The 22,512-nt window shown below is 34.6% G+C and overlaps 2 protein-coding genes across 3 annotated transcripts in view; one reads left to right on the top strand and one right to left on the bottom strand.

The window, feature by feature from the left end:
- The window catches only part of CUNH2orf88 (chromosome unknown C2orf88 homolog), a 101,282-nt gene extending 86,285 nt beyond the window's left edge, over nt 1–14,997 (bottom strand). Inside the window, exon 1 of one of the 2 annotated variants that reach the window (XM_069995659.1) lies at nt 14,920–14,997. The gene's annotated coding sequence lies outside the window, so the exon portion shown is untranslated. The remainder of the gene's footprint in view (nt 1–14,919) is intronic. The other variant, XM_069995660.1, reaches the window with a different exon arrangement.
- On the top strand, nt 14,778–21,384 carry Mstn (myostatin). Its single transcript, XM_069995654.1, has 3 exons — nt 14,778–15,259; nt 16,996–17,369; nt 19,786–21,384. Exons 1-3 carry the CDS (start codon nt 14,887–14,889, stop codon nt 20,164–20,166), a joined length of 1,128 nt encoding a protein of 375 aa, XP_069851755.1. The 5' UTR covers nt 14,778–14,886; the 3' UTR covers nt 20,167–21,384.
- The last annotated feature ends 1,128 nt before the right edge of the window (nt 21,385–22,512 follow it).

Below are 22,512 nucleotides of genomic sequence, written 5' to 3'. Positions count from 1 at the left end.
TATGTATCTTAGTAGGACATTCACATCCAAACTCCAGCACCCACCAAGAGGGAAGAGGGAGCTATTCCCCAATGCTTGTCCTTACATTTAAGTGAGAAACTATATCTTATTGCAAATTTAAGTTTATTTCTATTACTAGGTTGAGCATATTTCCATAGATATATTGGAAATATGAGTTTTAACAATAAAAATAATAATGTCATTTTTATTGGGCTGTCAACCTTCTTGTTCTTTCTCTCCTCTTTCTTTTTTTTCTTTCTTTCTTTCTTTCTTTCTTCTTTTTCTTTCTCTCTCTTTCCCTCCCTCCCTCCCCTCCTTCCTTCATTCGTTCCTTCCTTTGTTCCTTCCTTCCTTCCTTTGTTCCTTCGTTCGTTTGTTCGTTCGTTCCTTCCTTCCTTCCTTTGCTCCTTCCTTCCTTCCTTCCTTTCTTCCTTCCTATCTCTCTTTCTTGTTCTTTCTTTCTTTTCCTTCTTTTCTTCCTTCCTTCCTTTCCTTCCCTTCCTTCCTTCCTTTTTTCTTTCTTTCCTTCTTATTTTTGTGACAGTTCTGGAACTTGAACTCAGTTCTGGGCACTATTCCTGAGCTTTTTGCTCAAGGCTAACACTCTACACTTGAGCCACAGCAGTATTTCTAGTTTTTCAGTGATTAGTTGAAGGCAGGAGACTCATGGACTTTCCTTCCTGGGATAGCTTCAAAGCATAGCCCTCAGATTTCAGCCTCTTAAAATTGCTACTATTACAGGTGCCCATCTGTTAGTCTTATTCTTAAGGGTTCTGGAATAAAGGTAAGTGACATCCTTTTTTTTTATGCTTTGTTAGGGGATCTATCTCAGGACACATTTCACTATCTAGTTCTATACTTGTCTTAGTAATCAGAACACAGGATACAATATCTTAAAAATTGATGTTTTTAGGCCCTGAACCTTAAGAGAAAGGAAATTGGAAAATGTACTAGTGCCATAATGCAGATTGGAGAAAAACAAGCATAGTGCAGTAACCTTTCTGTGCCTTGATGACACAGATTAATAATTGCAGAAACTGAGACACTAGATCTTTTTTTTTCTTTTTCTTTTTTTTTTTTTGGTCGGTCGTGGGGCTTGAACTCTGGGCCTGGGTGCTGTCCCTCAGCTTTTCAGCTCACGGCGAGCGCTCTACCACTTGAGCCACAGCGCCTCTTCCGAGACACTGGATCTTATGGAGCAGAGAACCAGAGAGGAAGAGAGAGATATGCAAAATAAGATTCTAGAACAACTCTACGCAGGAGTCCTTTTGAGTCTGAAGTATGTTGTAAGACGAATAGAATAAAACTTCAAGAACTGGGCAAAGAACTCCTGAGCACCGTAAACTGAAAGCTTTTGTGAGTTCAAAATGGATTCCAAGTTCTGAGAAACTAGGACTTTGACAGACCCAAGAAAAGTTATATATGGAAGTACCTGGACTTAAGTAGTCCTGGAATAAAGGTTACTGCAGATATATCCTAGTGAGCTTAAAGGCCAGCTTCAAGATGACTGAGCGATCCACAAGTAGCTTAAACCAACTTCAACACTCATCAAAGAAAGACAACAAAGTTTTGTTGTTTTATAGTATAACAGTTTCAATGCCCTATATCCAGTCAAAATTGCTAGACATAATAATGAAAAAGAAATATGATTCATAGTCAAGGGAAAACAATCAGTAGAAACAGACAACAGCACTCTGAAAACTGAGGCATGACGATTGTGAGTTCATAGCCACTCTGTGCTACACAGCAAGTCCCTTTCTCAAAATAAAAGTAGAGTGAGAAAGAGGGGAAGAGAGAGAGGAAGGAAAAGAAAAGGAAAAAGAAAACAAAAAGGAAAAGTTATGCATATTGGTTCATGCTTGTAATCCTAATTATTCACAAGGTAGAAGTCAAAGAATTCAGGTCAGTCCAAGCAAAAAGTAAAGCAAGACTTTGTCTCAATCAATAATCCAGGGATAGTGGTGTGCATTTGTGATCCCAGCTATGTGAGATTGGGAATGGTAGGTAATAAGATTGCATTCAGAGGCTGCCCCAGGGGGAAAAAAAAAGATTAGGGGAAGAGCTCAAGTGGTATAAGACATGCTCAGCAAGCAAAGGCCCTGAGTTGAAACCCTAGCACCACCACACAAGAGGAAATAGACAAATAAATACAAAAAAGACAGATGATGACATTTGTAACTAAGGTCTTTAAAACTGCCATTACAGATATGCTTAAGACTTTCAAGAAATATATAATCATAATAAGGAAAGAAAACAAAATATAGACTTTAGAGGAATAAAATAATCAGAGAAATAAAACATTAACTTGATAAGGTTAATAGACACTGCAGTAACATCAAAACAAAAAGCAATAGGAGCTCTTACACTGGCTTACAGAGAGAAAGGACTGAAAAATAGTATGAGTGGAAACTGTGTCTTTTAAGCTAACATTAAACCATCTAGTTAATATATACATCATTATAGTCCATCTCAGAAAGGGATTGGCAAGAAAATATATACCTAAACAGTGGCTTTTTTATTTGATGAAATCTGTAAACCCACAAATTCAGAAAACCTAGTCCCTAAGAGTATTAACATATTAACCTATACCAAGGCATATCATAACAGAAATGTTAAGACCACTGATGCACAGAAATTCTTAAATGTAGAAAGAGGCATGCTGAATACAAAACAAGGTCAGGAATTATACAGATTTCTTGTTAGAAACAAGCAACTCAAGGATTGCATTGCAACAACATTTGAAGTGCTTGGAGAAAAATATGATAACATGTAAGTACATGTCCAGTGAAACTATTTCTCAAAAAGGTTAAAATATTGTCTATTTCAGACAAACAGTTGGGAGAATTTCTTACCAGAGGTCCGAAGTGGGGCTGGAGCCCTGGCTCCCTGAGGGCAATGGTAAAACATTTGCCTTCAGTTCTATTGTCTACTCTCCCTGCCTCCTCCACAAAAGTCTTAAAGTAAAAGAAATGCTAAAGATTACTTTTAGGCTCAAGAGACTGTGGTTCTCAGTTGGAGCCAATTTAACGTCCAGGGATCATTTGGAAATACCTGTAGACAGTTTTGGTGGTGTTTATTTGGGGGAAAGTTGCTACTGATAGCTAATAAGTTGAGATAATGAGGCAAAAAAATGTCCTTCAGCACATAAGATAGCTCTTCTCAACTAGAATTACTCAGTCCAAGAGTCAGTGGTGTTGAGGTCGAGAGGTAACGATCTACAATGAGACTGGGAAGAGCACTGGAAAACCTAGGACAAACCATAATAATGCACTAGGGAATTTTTAAAATTGCACTTAAGACAACCACACAAAATGTGGGAGAGGAAAAATGAAGTATATTCTGTTAAGGTTTTTATATCACATGAAAAGCAGTCAAATACAATTTGCCAGTAGACTATGATAAGTTGATAATTTAAAGAAACATATTATTTAAACTTGATAATAACCACTACTAAAATAATAATTCATAAATCAATATAGAAAAAATGGAAAAAAGACACAAAAGAGGAAAAATGAACAAAAAACAGATGGAACAAATATAAGACAATAGGAAGATATTGTTAAAGCCATATTAATAATTACATAAACTGTAATTGGTTTAAACACTCCAATGAGAAGACAAATTACAAGACAGAATAGAAAAGTAAGATCCAGATTTATGTGATCTACAAGAAAAACACTTTAAAAAATAAAGCTATAGATAGGTTTGAAAGTCATGCGTGAAAAAAGACTCCATTACCTAACTTATATAACTGAAACCCCTTTTTACATCACCTTGCCAATAAAAAGACATGCTATACAAACACTAATCCTAGAAAGCTGGAGTGGATAAATTAAATATTAAGCAAAGCAGATTTCAGGACAGAGGAATATTACCCAAGATAAAAAAGATTTCATAATGGCAAAACACCATTTCATTGATCATGGAAACATAGGAATTACAGTATGCAAGACACAGATAGCTTCAAGACACAGAGCACTGAAATGATTAAGGCAAAAACTGACAGAACTAAAAAGAAAAATGGTCAAACCCATCATCATAGTTGGAAATTTTGAATAGTACTCTTAACTAGTAGAATAAATTAGATGAAAAGCAAAAATGGATAGGACTTATTTTACCTGATTTAACTGACATCTAGGGACTCATGCAAGCAAGTACAATGGAATGTAAATTCTTTCAAGTGCTCTTGGAGCACTCATCAAGATGGACCACAGCATTAATTTTAAAAAAAATAAAAGGGTTAAAATAAAAGATGCTTATACTGTGGGGGAGGGACATACAAAGCAACAAAGAAATAATCTTATAAATGTGTTAGAAACAATCGCATGAAAGAAAAAAATAACATTTGAATACATATCTTAGGGTTCATTTCCCTAACATCACCTTATCTGACCTTTTCTGCTTGACTCAAACATATACTAGATATTGCAAAGACTGACACTCTAAATTTTCATTGCTGTTCATGGTGGTCACTCATTTTCTTCTCATATGATTTCATTTTTGAGATTTAATTTTTGATAAATATAAATTTGGTTCCTGACTTCATGAAGGTCAAGATAACCATTTATGCTGGGCATGGCAGTGTGTACCTGTAATCCCAAATCCCAGCTATTGGGAGATTGGGAAGGTTCTTTAAATTTTCTTTTAGAGAAATTAAAATATACTAGTAGCAAACATAATGAGAATTTTGCTTTATTAGGTTTATACTATCCTTATTCTAACTTGTCTCTTTTGTATTACCTAATACTTCCATAAAAATAAATAAAACAACTTATATCTTTTGAAACGTTTTAACTATAGAGATAATTAGAGGAGTCATTTAAATTATGTCAAATGATTTGTAGAAATCCATTAAGTCATGTTTGGGCAGGTGCCAGTGGCTCACGCCTGTAATCCTAACTACTCAAAAGGCTGAGATCTGAGATTCGTTGCTTGAAGGCAGCCAGGGCAAGAAAGTCCATGAGACCTCTATCTCCACTTTACCAGCAAAAGGTCAGAAGTAGAGCTGAGGCTGAAGTGTTAGAGCACTCGTTTTGAGCAAAAAAGCTTAGGGAGAGTACCTAGGCCCCAAGTTCAAGCCCCAGGATGGGCACACACACATGTGCACATGTGTGCACACACAAACACACACCCATTCACACACACAAGATTGTCATGTTTTCCTTCTTCTTCTATGTATATAATGAATGATATAAACAGATTTGATACTGACTTATTATTTGCACTGCTGGAATGGTGAGGTTTTCTAACTGTACAGTAATTTAAATGCACTGCAAATTCCTATTTTCTAAATTATAAATTGTATCATTTTAGATCATTTTTTCTTATTTCAATTGCTAGATTTTTATTATTTTATTATTATGGTAGCCAATTTCAGTAAAATTCTGTATTTTGTAACATATGTAGATATAGATCTAGATATCTTTACCCACTGTTTCTAGTTTTCTAGACATTTGATTTTTTATCTTGCTCATATCATTTATGTCATTTATATCCATCTCTCACAAAAATCAGTATATGATTTTCAGTGCTGTAAAGATTTTAATATACATTACTTTTAATGATATTAATATTTTCAAGGGACTACTGTTATTATTAGATGTTGACACTTCAATTTTTTTAATTTAATTTAATTGTCAAGGTGAGGTATAGAGAGGTTACAGTTACATACATAAGGTAATGAGTGCATTTTTTGTTGAATATTGTTATCCCTCCCTCATCTTTCCCACTTTCCATCCCCAACCCTCCTCCCAAAGTTGTAAAGTTCATTTCCAACACATTGTCTTGTGAGTGTCACTGTTAAAAAGAACTTATTCAATTCCAGGGGCCAGGTAGCAACTATCCATGGGCAATGGAGAATGCAAAGGGAATCTAAAATGGAGGAGATCACAAGGTCGCTCTTGTAATGAAGACTTCCCAATCCACTGGTGACTCCCACCCTATAGAATGGACCTAGGGATAGGAATTTCTCACAGCAATCTCAATATATACTCTATTTCTTGATAGAGACAACTTGATTCCAATCTGTATTTGTAACAGGAACTTAATCTCTTTTTGCTACCAAAAAGAGGAAGGAAGCCTGGCATCCGTGCTTCCATTTTGGGGTTGTCACTGTTCTAGGCTATTCTCTCCACAGTCACTTTGCAACCAGTTTGGGTTCCAGGAAAGTCAGGACTGGTTGTTAATATTTCTATGGAAAAGTACTAAACTGAACTTTAAGGAATAGCATAGTCTTTCAGGATAGATAGCCCTCAAGCAAACACAGTAACTAATAATAATCAGAATGCACCCTGAAGGCTGAGAGATCACCTCAGGGAAGCCAGGTTGATCCCAAATGAGGATAATGAGATTCTTCTCCAGATCCTAGACTCTGGGAGAACCAGACCTGAGATAATAACCAGAGAGGCCACATCTACAACCGTAACTTTTTAACTCTATTTACCTTTTTCCCCTTCTCCTAAACTGTCTTCTATTTAAACCTAATGTTTGGGTCTGACTGAACCCTGAGGATGGCTGAGGTTGAACTAACCATGCCACATAATTTCCTTTCCTTGCCATAGTTCTTTCCTAATAATCTTACCTATCTCTTTTTATTACATCCTTGTCTTGCCTGAATTCTTCTCTTCTGGTATCTTACATGATCTCATTTAGTTTCCATAGCTTGGCTGGTATTTCCATTTTGCAGATGAGAAAACAAATGCATCAGTGATACTAAGCACTATGTTGAAAATAAACTATACAACTTTCAGAGGGGAAGAGGTGACACTGTTCAAAAAGAAATGAATGTATTTCTTACCTGACTTATGCAACTGTAATCCTCTGTACATCACCTTTACAATAAAAATGATAAGTAAGAAAATAAAGGTTAATAATCTGCCCATCACTAGTGGCTCATATCTGTAATCCTAGCTACTCAAGCAACTGAAGATCTGAAGATCTCAGTTCCAAGTCAGCCCACATAGGAAAGTCCATGAGAAGCTTCTCTTCAATTAACCACCAAAAGGCAGAAAGTAGAGCCATGGCTCAAGTGGTAGAGTTCTAGCCTTGAGTGAAAAGGGATGGTGTCCTGGCCCTGGGTTCAAGCCCTAGAACCAGAACAGTACGGATTTGGATGAGACTTTATAGCCCTGTTTCTGGTGTCCCATCTATCTATCGTTACTCTTTATTCCCCAGTCTCCAATGTATAATCACCTATACCCAACCATACTACTGGCTTATCCTACAACTCCAGCTCCATTCTGTGGTTTTGTGCTTGCTGAAGTGTTGGTTGATACCGTTACCTGCCCTCTTTTGTAGCTAGGGCAATGCTTTATGTAAATATATTCAATGTTTGCCCACATATAGTGGGTGTGATTGAGCCATTTTTTTTTTTTTTTTTGCCGGTCATGGGGCCTGAACTCTGGGCCTGGGTACTGTCCCTCAGCTCCTCAGCTCAAGGCTAGCACTCTACCACTGGAGCCATGGTGCCACTTCTGGCTTTTCTGCTTATGTGGTGCTGAGGAATCGAACCCAGGGCCTTATGCATGCAAGGCAAGCACTCTACCACTGAGCCACCTTCCCAGCACTTGAGCCAAAATTTTTTAAGAAGTCTTTACCATACCATATTTTATCAAACGTGTGAATGTTGCTTAATTCATCAGATTTCTCTTCTGAGTTTTTGTGAAGTTGTTTTAAAATACTGCTTTTCTATTTATTTGAAACAAAGGTAGAAGCTTTCTGTATTCTATCTCAAGGATTAAAATTCAACTTGTCATGTAAAAATGTCCTAGATTGAATTCAGATCCAATTCTCAATCATTTTATTAATCTGTCTTATTAATCTGCCTGAGACAGAACAAAAGAGAAAAGCTATATATATAAAACTGAATCTAAGCTTTATGCTAAAATTCTTTTGACCTTGGAAAATTTCAGAGTGCAAGTGATGCAGTTCTTAGAGTTCCCAGCAGAGGCCAGAATGTTCATGTTCAATGATTTTTTTTTCCTTTTCTTTTTCGTTCTTTCTTTTCTTTACTCTTTCTTTCCTTCTTTTCTTTTCTTTCTTTCTTTTTCTACTATAATTCACGGTTGTAACTATTTTTTAAACAAAGTAGAAATTAAATATAAAACTCTTCGTGATTAAAATGACTAGAAAGTATAGACTGATTAATTTCAAATTTCGCAAATTTTAAAATATAATTTAAAATACTGAAGCTCAAGCTAACAGTGCTATGGTATAACAAAAGCTAACCTCTAGTATCTGAGTAAATAAAGATCCAAAAATCATTTAATCAGTGGACATTAAACCCTACAGACTCATTGCTGAAAGCAGCCATATTGGATCTTTAAGTTGTCAAGCCAGAGCCATGAATGGATCTAGGAACAAAGGGTACCACTGTAGCATTGACCTACAAGACTGAGGCCTGGCTTTGCAAATTTTAGAACAGGAAAACATTAACAACACAAAAGAATACTTTTCCCTTCAAATATACAAATGAAATAAATTATTTATAATTTAATTGTTATCATCATCATCATCACCTAGCCTCCTTCTGGGCCCATTTCTCCATCTGCTTATGAGTAGATTAGATATAACAATCCTAAATTCCTTATTTTCTAATATTAAATTATTTTCCTTAGGCAAAAAGTTTTTTTCCTGCTTCAAATATCTGGCATAGTATCTATCAAAAATCAGTTTAATGAGTTTTTAATGAATAATAAATAATAACTATATTTTTAAAAGCTTCTTTGTAGGAATTTACCAAAGAATCTGGAGAACAGAACTGCTCTGAAAGCCAGCTCTCTGTGAATTATGAAAGCAATGCTTTAGGCAATTCCAAGGGGAAAAAATGTGGATGGGAAGGGGAAACAAAGGAGGAGGAAACAATGCTTGATAGGAAATGTACTCATTATCTTGCCCATGTAATTGTAACCCCTCTGTATGGTATTTCACAATAAAAAAAAAAAAAAAAAAGAAAACGTTTCTGAGCACTCATGGAAAGATTGAATTCTAAGGTAGTAAAATAATGTTTTAAATGCTATAAAACTTTAAACATTCAAACAAAACAATTAAAATTATTTTCTTTGCAGAAACATATTCTGTATTAAAGTTCCTCAAAAAAAAAAAAACCCAAAGCTTTGAAAATCTCAAATGTAACTCACCAACCGTAAGGGCCTAGATATTAAAACAATGTCATTGCCAATTTAATCTATATTGTCATCTGCCCTGGAAACCACGTGACTCTTCTAAAGCAAATTAAGCCATCATGAGGAAAATTGGTCACCAAATATAATGAAAATAAAATTAAAGTTTCTTGTTGGAAGATTTATAAAGACGTTTAACTGCTTTAAATTTGGTAAGGAAAATTTACAGCTTCAAGCAGAAGTTTACACTTTCTTAATTCAGGGAAGGAGTCACTGGTACAGCAGTTTATACATCACTGGTGATGATGTAACAAATATGAGAAATGAAACAAAGACTGGTATAATTTATGTGAGGCAATCTGAAATATTCTTACATGTTATTTCACTGTTCATACAGTCAACATAAACAGAAAGAAATTCTAAGTCCGGTAAAAAAAAAGGGGGGGGGGAAGAGGGCATAAATGAGTGACCTATAGGATTTGCCATCTATAAACCACAGCCTGGGGCACTGGACATAAATGGATATATTTATTTGCATTTTCTAGAATAAGAACATTATCTGAATCAGCTATTCAAACATGAATAGTTCAATAATTCCCTTTTAAAGGAGGAAAAATTGAAATCTCCTATGAATACTGTATAAAAAGCAGCCTCTCTAGTGTTAGACAGCACTTGACGTAAACTTAATGAAAGTAAAACAACAACAAAAAAAACTAAATTTAAGCTTTGAATTTGTAGCACTTGGAACAAAAAATATAGCAGTAATACTCAAATACTAGATAGTTATTTAGATCACCTAGAATATGAATAAATATCTAAGATCTATAAAAAAACAAGGAACTCAGGTTCTCTGGGAGCTGAGAGAAAGAGAGAGATAGAGATATACAGAGAGACAGAGACACAGAGAAAATGAATTCTGTAAAACACATTGATTTCTGGCTCTCTTGGTCAAAGTATATTGTCCTGGCCTTGTTCACATACACACACACACACACACACACACACACACACACACACACACACACAGCTTCTTTGAGAGTTAAAATGTGTGTGTAACCTCTAGGGTTATGTTTAATGCACATTAAATGTAGTAAATATGAATCTATGTTGTGTAAAGGATCTGGTCATCTTAAACAGCAGTGACATAGCCAGCATGACAGATCCTGACACTGTCTCCCATAAGAGACACATAGTTCCAGTAGCCACAGATCATCAAATGTGCACAGTGCTCTTGGTGCCCTCCCAAAGTACAGGTGGCAAAAACACACGGACCAATAATACCAACTTTGAGTGAGCACATAGAAAAGTATGAACCACAATCAGAGCAAACTAATAATCCAAGCAAAGGCATTTGTAAAGTCTACCAATATATAATTAAGACTACTGAAAAATCAAGGAGCTGATGTTTCTGAGTTTTAAGGAGACATTTGTTCATTCATTGGCTTGATTATTCAATAGACACTAATTTCCCCATGTAATTATACACAAGGTACAGGAGCAAGAAAGAACAAAGTAATTCTTTGCCCTCAAAATTACCCTACTTGAAAGTTTCATCTCATTAAAAGCAAAATCAGTTATTTAGAAGAGCAGGAGTCAAGTAATGGGGAAATATTAAACTGTAATAGTATAAAAGTTACTATTTTAGGGCTGGGGTTCCCTGAATGTAGCTTATAGATGCGATTCCAAAACAGTGTGTGAAGTAAAAATGTATTTTCATAATAATTCAAATTATTTTTGTCTTTCTGTCTCATTCTTTCTTATGTGTCCAATGGAGTTTCCTGGAGGGTTTATGATGGAGGCATATATCATCTCTGTCAGCAAATAGAATGTACGCTTGCATAAACCTATTCACTAAAATGTCTCAGCTTTCCTTGGAAATATATTAAGGATTCATAGACTTGACCTATACAAACAAAAGGCTTTGGGGACCTTAAAAATGTTTTTAGAGCATACAGTTCATGTAACAGTGTGGTTCAATGTGGGTTGGCTTTTTTTCTCATGTTGTTGCGATTTAAGCACCCTATAGCCTTTTTCTGACTATAAGAATTATCACAGGGGCTGGGAAGGTGACTCAGTGGTAGAGCGCTTGCCTTGCATGCATGAGGCACTGGGTTCGATTCCTTAGAACCACAAAAAGAAATAAGCCAGAAGTGGCGCTGTGGCTCAAGTGGTAGAGCACTAGCCTTGAGCAGAAGAGCTGAGGGATAGCACCCAGGCCCAGAGTTCGGACCCACCCCCCCAAAAAAAGAATTATCACGAAAGAATAATAGTAAAGATTATTAAAAGGAAGTGGAAAGAATATTCAGATACAAGGTAGGTTTGCTTTCGGGGTGTTTTCTCCAAATAATTGAATTTATTATGAACTCTTCTTATTCAAATTCCTAATGCCTCATTTTTTTAAAAATGTATATTATTAAACTTCTTGTAGATCTGTACATTAGTGTACTCAGTAGTTCTAGAATCTAGAAAGAGTAAAATCATAAGCATGCTTTGGCAAACACATTTTATATTCTCAAAGGTATTTTGAGAGCATCTGCAAGTATTTGTAATATGATGAAGGAAGTTTGTCATAATATTTTTAATAAGTTTTTTATTGTGAAAATACTGTACAGAGGGGTTACAGTTACAAGTTTGTCATATTATTTTAAAAAAGGACCTGAAATTGTTGGGGTACTCCATGACCCATTTAATATTATCCTCTAGAGAAGTTTATTAGGTACCATCAATTATTATTGATGGTAGTTAGTTTCTCAAGAATTAGCAAATAATAAGCCAGAGAAATACAGGGTTCGGTGAGCTACTTAGTACTTGTAATTTGTTTTAATAAATCAATTAATATGGCTCTTTGTTTTGTGTTTCCTTGTAAAGACATCTTACTTCATCTAAAGCATCTGTTTATTAACATTGGACTCACCTCCAACAGCACTAAACTCATGCCTCAGTCGTTTGTCTAATACATGCACTTTTTACAGTACAATCTTTTCTTGTGGCATAGAACAGCTTTCTAAAAATTATGGTATAATATAATTAACATAAGAGTTATTCTTTTAACCAATTTTAAGTGTGTGGTTTGGGGACAGAAAGCATTTTCACACTACTGTACAACTATCCCTACTTTATCTCCAGAACTTCTCACCTGAAATAGAAGCTCTGTGTCCATCAGTAACTATTGCAGGCAGCCACTGTTCTACCACATTCTGTATGCTGTTTAGGGACAGTTTTTAAAAGAGCAAAATGAGCCACAAAAAAAAACACCCACACACCAAAATGTAACCAACAAAAAATGCAGGCTGAAAGATGGATCCTTGTTTGTCCCATGAGAGCTGAAACAGCAAAGAAAGGCTCTGCCTTCCTGGTCTCAGTGTGAACCTCTGTGTCAGAAGTCTCAATGTGTTTACTCTGCCCAAGGTCAACGAATAACTGTAAAAGTACCAGGAGTACTAATATTTATAAATAAATTTTCGCCAGGAAACAATAATAATGAGAATTGTCTGCATGGACAAAGGACAATCTTTGTTTTACTCCAGATAATAAGAATAAATAACAAGAGCTGAAATTTGTCTTTTAACTTGCTTTACTTTCTTCAGAGGCCTACCTTGTACACTGGTAATTGGCAGCTGCTATGTGAAGGATAATTTTAAGTATAACAAACGTGCTTACCTGGAATCAAGAGTAAGCCCCTAAGTGCTAGTTATCATCAACATGATGATAACTATGACATTGCAACATTTAGCAATGCCATATGACAGTGGTATATTTAGCAATATACATGTATTATTAGATGATATCCAATATTCTGTATGAGGAAACTCAATCTATGAGAAGTTAAGTATTATCTCACCTGTTGTCATATAGTTAGAAGTAACTTAAGTTCAGATTTGAACTTGGTTCTGTCTGGCTCTACTGACTGAGCACTCAACTGCTATGAAATTCTAAGCACATTAAAAAAGATTTGATTTATTCAGAAGTGTCTAGTAGCATGTTGCAATAATTATATTATAAAAATTTATATATTGCAGAATAAAAATTCCAAACAAATATATAAAACTTTATAAACCTGAGCTAATATTGTTCCACAACAAAGAGGATCTAAAAATCTGAGGGCATATGGTTTGTGTCTGATTTTCCTTAATCTTTAATGATGGGCAAATCCAATGCATTATGTAAGGCCATTTTTCTCAAGAGGTGTAGATGCCTTTTAAGAATTTGATGAAAATGCATTAACTTTTCAGGCTCCTGAGTTGCATTTTAGTGCACTGAGGCAGTAAATTGGTGTACAGTGTGCAAAAATGGTAGTGACCTAAAAAATAAATATTTGATATGAGCACTACACTGTCTTGGAAAGAAAAGTGATGGATTAAATCTCTTAGGAATCAAGTGTCCCCAAAAGAAGTACTAAGAGAAAATCTCCTGTGGCCTGGAAACATCTTCTGTTTCTCACTGGCCATGTTTATTCTGCCCTTTAATAGTTCATTTGATTAGACCTTGTGGCTCCCAAAGCCAAGGGTGAGAGTTTGAGCCCTATAGAGGCCACTCAAGTTGGGAGAACAAAAAGCTCCATTCTCTGCTCCCAGATCTCACCCCAAATCCCTGCCAGGTGTCTGCCCTCTGGTCAAAATGAGAAACTGGCAAAGGGATGCTAACCTATCCCAGTATTGGGAAAGAACAAAAGGCTGTCCCTCTGCTATGGCACTCTTTCTCCTTAATGTGTTCACAGTCTTCTGGTACAATTCATACAGAATAAATATTTCACTGTTTTACTATTGGAAAACGGAGACACACTGTACTAAACTTGCAATACCAATTACTAAATACATTATCTTCTTAATATAAGTGCTGGGATTTTTGTATGAGCTGATATTACCTTCTTGGTAATAATGAAGAAATACTTCTGAGTGATAGTAATCTAATTCTTTAGACTAAGAATAACATAATCATCTAATTCTTTAGATTGGGAATAATAAAATAATTCTCACCATTAAGAATAATTTTCATATTAATGAAACAGTAAATGATTTAAAACTAATTTCAAACACAATGCAAAATAGTAAGAACAATTTTAGCAAGTGCTGAGAATTTAGTCAGGAAAACAAGTTTCTCAAATTACAGATGAAAATCTTTTATTGGTAATACATTCTTAACTTTGTTGTTTTTAAAATTAAGGCATTCCTAAATTTTGTTTCCCTGATTATACAGCTCTAAAAGTGACCTAAGATATTGTTTACTTTAAATGCTTGCTTAAACATTAAAACATTATTCTAACTTTTGAGAAAGTAATAGTTTGTATAGTTCACATTTAAAGTATAAAGTGTAAATAGAAACTTCCTCATTTAAATTATAACAAGGATTTTATAGAGATTAGTAAGGCAAGTACAGTTTATATGATTACATAAACTTTAATTTTCCAAATGTTACATTTCTTTCATTATTTGAGGACTTATTTCGACTATGAAGTACTCAAATGAATCAGCTCACCCTCGACTGTAACAAAATACTGCTTGGTGACTTGTGACAGACAGGGTTTTAACCTCTGACAGCTAGATTCATTGTGGAGCAAGAGCCAATCATAGATCCTGACGACACTTGTCTCATCTGAGTAGGAATATAAAAAGCCACTTGGAATACAGTATACAAGATTCACTGGTGTGGCAAGTTGTCTCTCTGACTGTACATGCATTAAGATTTTGCTTGGCATTACTCAAAAGCAAAAGAAAAGAAAAAGGAAGAAAAAAGAATCAGAAAAAAAAAGATTGTGCTGAATTAAATCATGCAAAAGCTTCAAATCTATGTTTCTATTTACCTGTTCATGCTGATTGTTGCTGGTCCCGTGGATCTAAATGAGAACAGTGAACAAAAAGAAAATGTGGAAAAAGAGGCTCTGTGTAATGCATGTACTTGGAGACAAAACACTAAATATTCACGGATAGAAGCCATAAAAATTCAAATCCTCAGTAAACTTCGCTTGGAAACAGCTCCTAACATCAGCAAAGATGCCATAAGACAACTTTTACCCAAAGCTCCTCCACTCCGGGAACTGATTGATCAGTACGATGTCCAGAGGGATGACAGCAGTGATGGTTCTTTGGAAGATGATGATTATCATGCAACAACAGAAACAATCATTACTATGCCTACAGAGTGTAAGTAGTTCTGTTAGTGTATAGCAACAGTTCTGCTGACTGTTCTACTGTTTATGAGAAACAGATCTATTTTCAGGCTCTTTTAACAAGCTGTTGGCTTCTATGTAAGTGGGAGAGAAAAGAGGGTTTTTTTTTTTTTGAGATTTCCTAAGAAATACATTGTGATTGAAAGCTGCTGTATTAAATGTTTCCTGATAGAACTAAAGGGCTGAAAATTAAATACTTATACAGCATTAATGTTCAGTTTAGTATGGAAAATATAGAATGCCTATGTTTTCACTGTCTATTTTTTCCGAGGCAAGGACTGGGAGACACTACAGCAAAGTTAAAAGCTTACATGACATTTTGTAATTGCTTTGGATTGTTTAAAATATGCATTTAGAAAAAGTTCTTTTATAAATAAGAAGACATTCCTTTAAGCTACTTTGAGCACTGCTGCTTACCTACAGTGGTTTCTGTTGTTTAAATCTATCTTCCACAGTTTTGTATGTTGCTCACCAATTAAATAACTGTGAAAACGATTCCACTGAACAGTAAGAAAAAAGTTATATTTAATGTATTAGTCAAGGCAATGATGAAGCAAAGATACCATCATGATAATCATGAGATAATATCAGAAAAACTCTAGGAAATAGACATTTTAATCAGGTAGCATATGGCTTATAAAGTCCTACTTGGACCTCGGTCATGAGCCTCTTATTGAGAGCAGCCTGTCTGCGTATTTCCAAGCAGTTACATTGCTTAGTAACCTCTCAAAATATTTTATTCTTCATGCAAGAGAGGACTAACACCTATCTTCTCTCTAACAATATTGTTTCTGAAAGATAATATAGTTCATCTATCTTTTCAGTCAGCTTAGAAAGAATACTTTCTCAGGAAAGGAAGAGAGGTATCTTGTCAGAGTAAGCATGATAAGGAAGATTTTTGTTCCTTCCATCAGGAATCTTGCTTTTATACAGTGTTTTGTTCACTTTAACTTAGACTTGAAAGTGTTTCAAAATAGTTTCCTTTATTAAATAATCAAGTTACCATTCAAAAGTATTTTTTTACTTGATCTACCATCAAATAGTCCTATCTCAAATTTTTTAAGCAAAAGGAAATTCTTAGTGCTTGTGCTAACCATGACAGGCTAATCCTAAGCATAATACTTTCTAGCTTTGGAAATGAATTGAATAAAATAAGTTTTTGTGTTATTTCTGCCTCATTTTGTTCCTTTGAAAGGCTAATCTTGAGCCAAAATATAACAGATGAACTATATTTTCTGCTCATTCCTGAGGCTCAGTAAGTTGCTCAGTGTGTCTTGTCCCCAGGTAATTCAGGCCTGGGGGAAGGGTTTCTTCATCCAGACTGATTGGTACAGCTGCTCAGTAAGTGTAACTACTCAGATTCCCAAAGAATTCTAAGTGGATGTTCCTTCACAGTGTCTCTTGTTCTCTCTAATCATCATCATTTTAAAATTTCATCTACTGTTCATTCCTTCCCAAAACAGCTTTTAGTTCACAATTGTCTGGAAAGGGAACTCCTTAAAAACAGCTGAAAACACATAAATCCAAGGAAGTCTAAAAAGCTGGAGTAATTATTTTGGCATTTTTTTCTGAGTCATGAATGAAGTTCTACATTATATTTCATGCATACATTTTCCCAAATGAAAAAAATGCTCAATTATTATTATTGAGGGATTTTATTCCTATTTTCATGAGAAATAATTTCAATAACTCTTCCTTATTTATTTGTAGCTGATTTTCTAATGCAAGTGGATGGAAAGCCCAAATGTTGCTTCTTTAAATTTAGCTCTAAAATACAATATAATAAAGTAGTAAAGGCCCAACTCTGGATCTATCTGAGGCCCGTGAAGACTCCTACAACAGTGTTTGTGCAAATCCTGAGACTCATCAAACCCATGAAAGATGGTACAAGGTATACTGGAATCCGATCTCTGAAACTTGACATGAACCCAGGCACTGGTATTTGGCAGAGCATTGATGTGAAGACAGTGTTGCAAAATTGGCTCAAACAACCTGAATCCAACTTAGGCATTGAAATAAAAGCTTTAGATGAGAATGGCTATGATCTTGCTGTAACCTTCCCAGGACCAGGAGAGGATGGGCTGGTAAGTGATAACTGAAAATAACTTATTAACAACGTAGTTAGGATTTTATTCATAAAATGAATGAATAATAGTGGGACATAAATACCAATTTCCCATGCTCATAAACCAGACAAAAGTATTTTACCCTGTTGGTAGCCCTGTACCCAATAAAAAGTGGGTGTCCAATTTCATATCCCATGAAATATTCCCATTACTCTTACTTTGCATGAAGGTTTAATACAATTATATCATGGTTCTTAATTTCATAAAGAGTTTTTCTGAGCTTAGAATGAAGTATAAAGTACTTTTCATTGATATGATACATAGTTAAATGGATTAAAATATAAAGTCTACATAGCAGATTCTAGTATATATACCTGACAAACCAAAACTTTTCTCTCCCATTTTTCCCCTAAATGTGCTAAAAATTTTGGCTTTGCATAAATCAGAAAAAATTAAATGAAAATGTTTTACTTACAGAAATTAACTATGCATATGTATAGACATATTTTATTGAAAGGTTTCATGTAAGATTCTCCTATTCAATATGCTACTTACAAGATAATGATGTGATGAAGTGATTCATGTATAGTTTACTTTGTTGAATACCCCTAATAAAATTATAGTTTCATTTATTAACTTACTTTTGACCTGGTTAGATTACTTGTGTAATAGTTTATTTAGTGAATTCTGATTGATTTATATAACATCAAGCCAAGGATATAGCAAATACCTAATTAGTAAATCTCATCTGCTATAAGTTAAAAATAAATACTTTAAAAGACTACATAATTTTCAAAATGATCTATTGAAACTGTTAACTTTCCACATGAGAAACAACCAGGTCTATTTTAATTTTGATATAAGATTTAAAAACTACTACCAATTATTTGAGAAAATATTCTTCTTATAGGTATTTTAATTGTCAAAGTTGCAATTATTTGAGAAAATATTCTTCTTATAGGTATTTTAATTGTCAAAGTTGCAATTATTTGAGAAAATATTCTTCTTATAGGTATTTTAATTGTCAAAGTTGCAAATTTGGCAAGCTTTTATTATTAAGCAGGTGGTTAATAAGACATATTCTCTAGACTTTTCCTTGCACAAGGAAAGTCTTAAATGCATGGAAAGACTGAGCCAATACCAAGGTTAAGAAACTACTCTTTGAATATCTGAAAAGAAATAATTTTAAGTGAAAGAGAAAGAGAAGAGATATATCACCATCTCTTCTTGTGAATCTGTCCTCTTTCTTAGGGGTTTTACTTTTTATATTAGTATATGAACAGCTAGAGCTTCCTTTATCACCCTACCTTCCTTTTGCCCATTTCAATCCATATGCTGTGCAGAGGTAGCTATTTTGCTCTGGTTTTTATTCTCTAAGTTCCCTGAAGAAAGACCTAGGGAAGAGGATGGGAGAGGCCATCTATTCCTCCTATACTCACCAGACCTATGTACAGAAAGGGAGAGTACATGTGCTTAAGGGTGATTTAGAGAGGATGCTTACTTCTTCCCTCCCTTCTTCACTCTCCCTTTCTCCCCTCTCTTTCTTCCCAGACATATTTCCAAGACATCTCCTATGCTCCAGAATATCTGATAATCGCTGGGAAGGTGGCTCAGTGGTAGAGCGCTTGCCCTGTATGCATGAGGCCCTGGATTCAATTCCTCAGCACCAAATAAGAAAAAAGAAAAAAGCCAGAAGTGGTGCTGTGGCTCAAGTGGTAAAGTGCTAGCCTTGAGCTGAAGAGCCGAGGGATAGCGCCCAGGCCCAGAGTTCAGGCCCCATGACTGGACCCCCCCCCAAAAAAAATGAATAAATAATAAAATAAAATAGTATTTGAACAGAATATCTGATAATCAAACAAAACAAAAATGGAAAAGATATAGAACCTAGGTGCAGTGGTTCACACCTATCATACAAACTACTTTGGAGGTAGAGATCAGTATGACTGAGGTTCAGTGCCAGCCTGGGTACAATTAGGAAAATTCCACATACCCAACAAGTCAGGTGTGGGGCATATACTGGTGATCCCAGCTATGTAGGAAGCATAGGTCGGAGTGCAAGGCAAGACCCAGGTAAAATGCAAGGACTTACCTGAAAAATAACTAAGGCCGAAAGGGCTGAAAACATGTCTGAAGTGCTAGAGTACCTGGTGAGCAAGTGTAAGGCCCTGACTTCAAATGCCAGTACTGTCAAGATAAAAGTAAAATAAACAAAAAAACATAGAACAATTTGATCTGAGGGACATGTATATTGCTGTATATTTCTTTATACTGTGTAAGAGGAAAATCAAGCCCAATGTAGATTAAGATCCTTAAGACTGTACTTGTGAAAAATAAATTTGGTATATGAATGATTGGTTTCTTCTAATAATGACTTCTTTTAGATAGAAACGTGTTTCAGTCTCTCTTTCTAATTCTAATTGTTCTTTTCATGCAGAATCCCTTTTTAGAAGTCAAAGTAACAGACACACCAAAAAGATCCAGAAGAGATTTTGGCCTTGACTGTGATGAGCACTCAACAGAATCGCGATGCTGTCGTTACCCTCTAACTGTGGATTTTGAAGCTTTTGGATGGGATTGGATTATTGCACCCAAAAGATACAAGGCTAATTACTGCTCTGGAGAGTGTGAATTTGTATTTTTACAAAAATATCCTCATACTCATCTTGTACACCAAGCAAATCCCAGAGGTTCAGCAGGCCCTTGCTGTACACCTACAAAAATGTCACCCATTAATATGCTATATTTTAATGGCAAAGAACAAATAATATATGGGAAAATTCCAGCCATGGTGGTAGACCGCTGTGGATGCTCATGAGATTTACATTAGTTCATAGCTCCCTTAAACATGGAAGGTTTTCCCCTCAACAATTTTGAAACTGTGAAATTATGTACCACAGGCTATAGGCCTTGAGTATGCTCTAGTCACTTAAGCACAAGTTACAGTATATGAACTAAAGAGAGAATATATGCAATGGTTGGCATTTAACCATCAAAACAAATCATATAACGGGAAGTTTTATGATTTCCAGTGTTTTTGAACTAGGAGGAGATCAAATTGTACTATGTATTACAACTACAACACAGGCAAGGAAACAAAGCAATTCTCCTTCTGTTCTGATGAATTATAGGAGTTTGCTTTAAAGTCTAATTCTTTACAGTTCTGCTTAATATTTACAGAAAAGAATCTATATATAATATTGGTAAAAATGGAGGGTTGTTATTTACCATCTTTTGAAACATTCTTATACACTTGAATTTATATTGTATGATAGCATACTTGGTAAGATAAAAATTCCACAAAAGTAGGGATGGTACAACATGTGCAAGTTTCCATTCTTATTGTGATTTGACATATTAACAATCCATGCCAATGGTGCTAATACAATAGACTGATGTTATCAGGCTTATCAAACAAAACACATTCAGCTAAATAATAAGTTTCTCCCTTCTTCAGGTGCATTTTCATCACCTCCAAATGGAGAATGGATTTTCTTTCATGAAAGAGGCATCATGTTTTCACAAATCAACTTTCAATTCTGTAGCATATTGGGAGAAACTGCAGTATCTTAAAAGGCAGCCAAATAGTATTCATTTTTATCAAAAATCTCAAAACTACAACCTGCCTTTGCAACATTGCAGTTTTGTGGTAAAATAATGAAAAATGACTAATTCTATCAATATTGTATAAAGACTTTGAAATAACTGCATTTATATAATATGTATACAATATTGTTTTGTAAATAGGTGTCTCCTTTTTTATTTACTTTGGTATATTTTTACACTAAAGATATTTCAAATTAAGTATGAAGGCACAAGGACATGTCATGTATCACAAAAGAGCAACTGCTTATATTTCTGAGAAAATTAGCAGATTAAACAGTGGTCTTAAAACTCCACATGTTAATGGTTAGATGGTTATATTACAATCATTTTATATTTTTTTACATTATTAACATTCACTTCTGGATTCACGGTGGCTATACAATGTGAATGTGAAATTTCAATGGTTTACTGTCATTGTACTCCAATCTTAACGTTCCATTATTGTATTAGTTATGAATATTACTAAGCATACCAAAATGATTAACTCCATTATCTGAAATGACAAATAAACACATCTCAATAAAAAATGTTATTTTATGTTATAATTTGATAATGAATATATTTCTGCATTTATTTACTTTTATTTTGTAAATTGGGATTTTGTTAATCATTGTACTTACACTAAGTGAAATTATTTCCTACATCTATTGTGTAGAAACAATATAAATTATATTAAAGTGTTTTCACATTTTTTGAAAGACATAACAGTCTATGTTCTAATGATTAGTTGTGGGTTTCTAATTTTTGCTTTATTATAAAAGTCTAATGATTTAGCAGAAGAGGTTCTTTGGGTCTGCTACTATAGTCTTCATGAGTGAAATTCCTGTTAAAGTTGTCCTGTTCAAGTTACTTTACACATACAAAAGCAAGCACTAGTTGTCTCTCTTATTTCTCCCTATCTTGACCTGAAAACTATTTATATGTTTTCATAGGTTCAATTTCCAAATGCATTGCAGTTGGCAAGGGTGTATTGTCCTCGAGTTACAAGTTCTACTGAAGCCAGAGGGACACAGGGAAGCGCCATCTTTTACCTAGCACTTGATGGTACCAGAACATTTATCTGAGGATTGGGAATACCAACTTCCAAACTGGATAGAAAAACAATTACAAAAGTACCTAGATTTAAATGATTAATGATTAATGTATTATGTACATTGATGAATGTACTTAAGCATTTTTGAAGCAATCCCTTCCCTCAACTTATATCAGTTTAGAAACTTAGCCATAAAGCATTCAGTAAGTTTAATAGAGGAGGTCATAAAATTTTTGTTTTAAAAATCAAATGATCATTTTATAAAATAAACCTGAATACTACCAATATTATCACTAGCAAATTTAACTTTGGGCAATGATATGTAAATTCTAGCATGACTGGCCTATGATATATAGTGTTGAACACTATATATAATATTATATATAACACTATATAGTAATTCAGTTCCAGTAAACAGACTGCAAAACATATCAAAGAAAACTATATCTATTTTGGTCATCCCTGAATAACATGTCAAGCAATCCAAAACGGTACTTAATTTAGGTCATTCATATCCAGAAGGTA

The sequence above is a fragment of the Dipodomys merriami genome, unplaced genomic scaffold, assembly GCF_024711535.1.
Source record: "Dipodomys merriami isolate MVZ:Mamm:240054 unplaced genomic scaffold, mDipMer1.0.p SCAF_49, whole genome shotgun sequence".
Classification (NCBI taxonomy): Eukaryota; Metazoa; Chordata; class Mammalia; order Rodentia; family Heteromyidae; genus Dipodomys; species Dipodomys merriami.
This window is presented reverse-complemented; position numbering and strand designations above follow the sequence as displayed.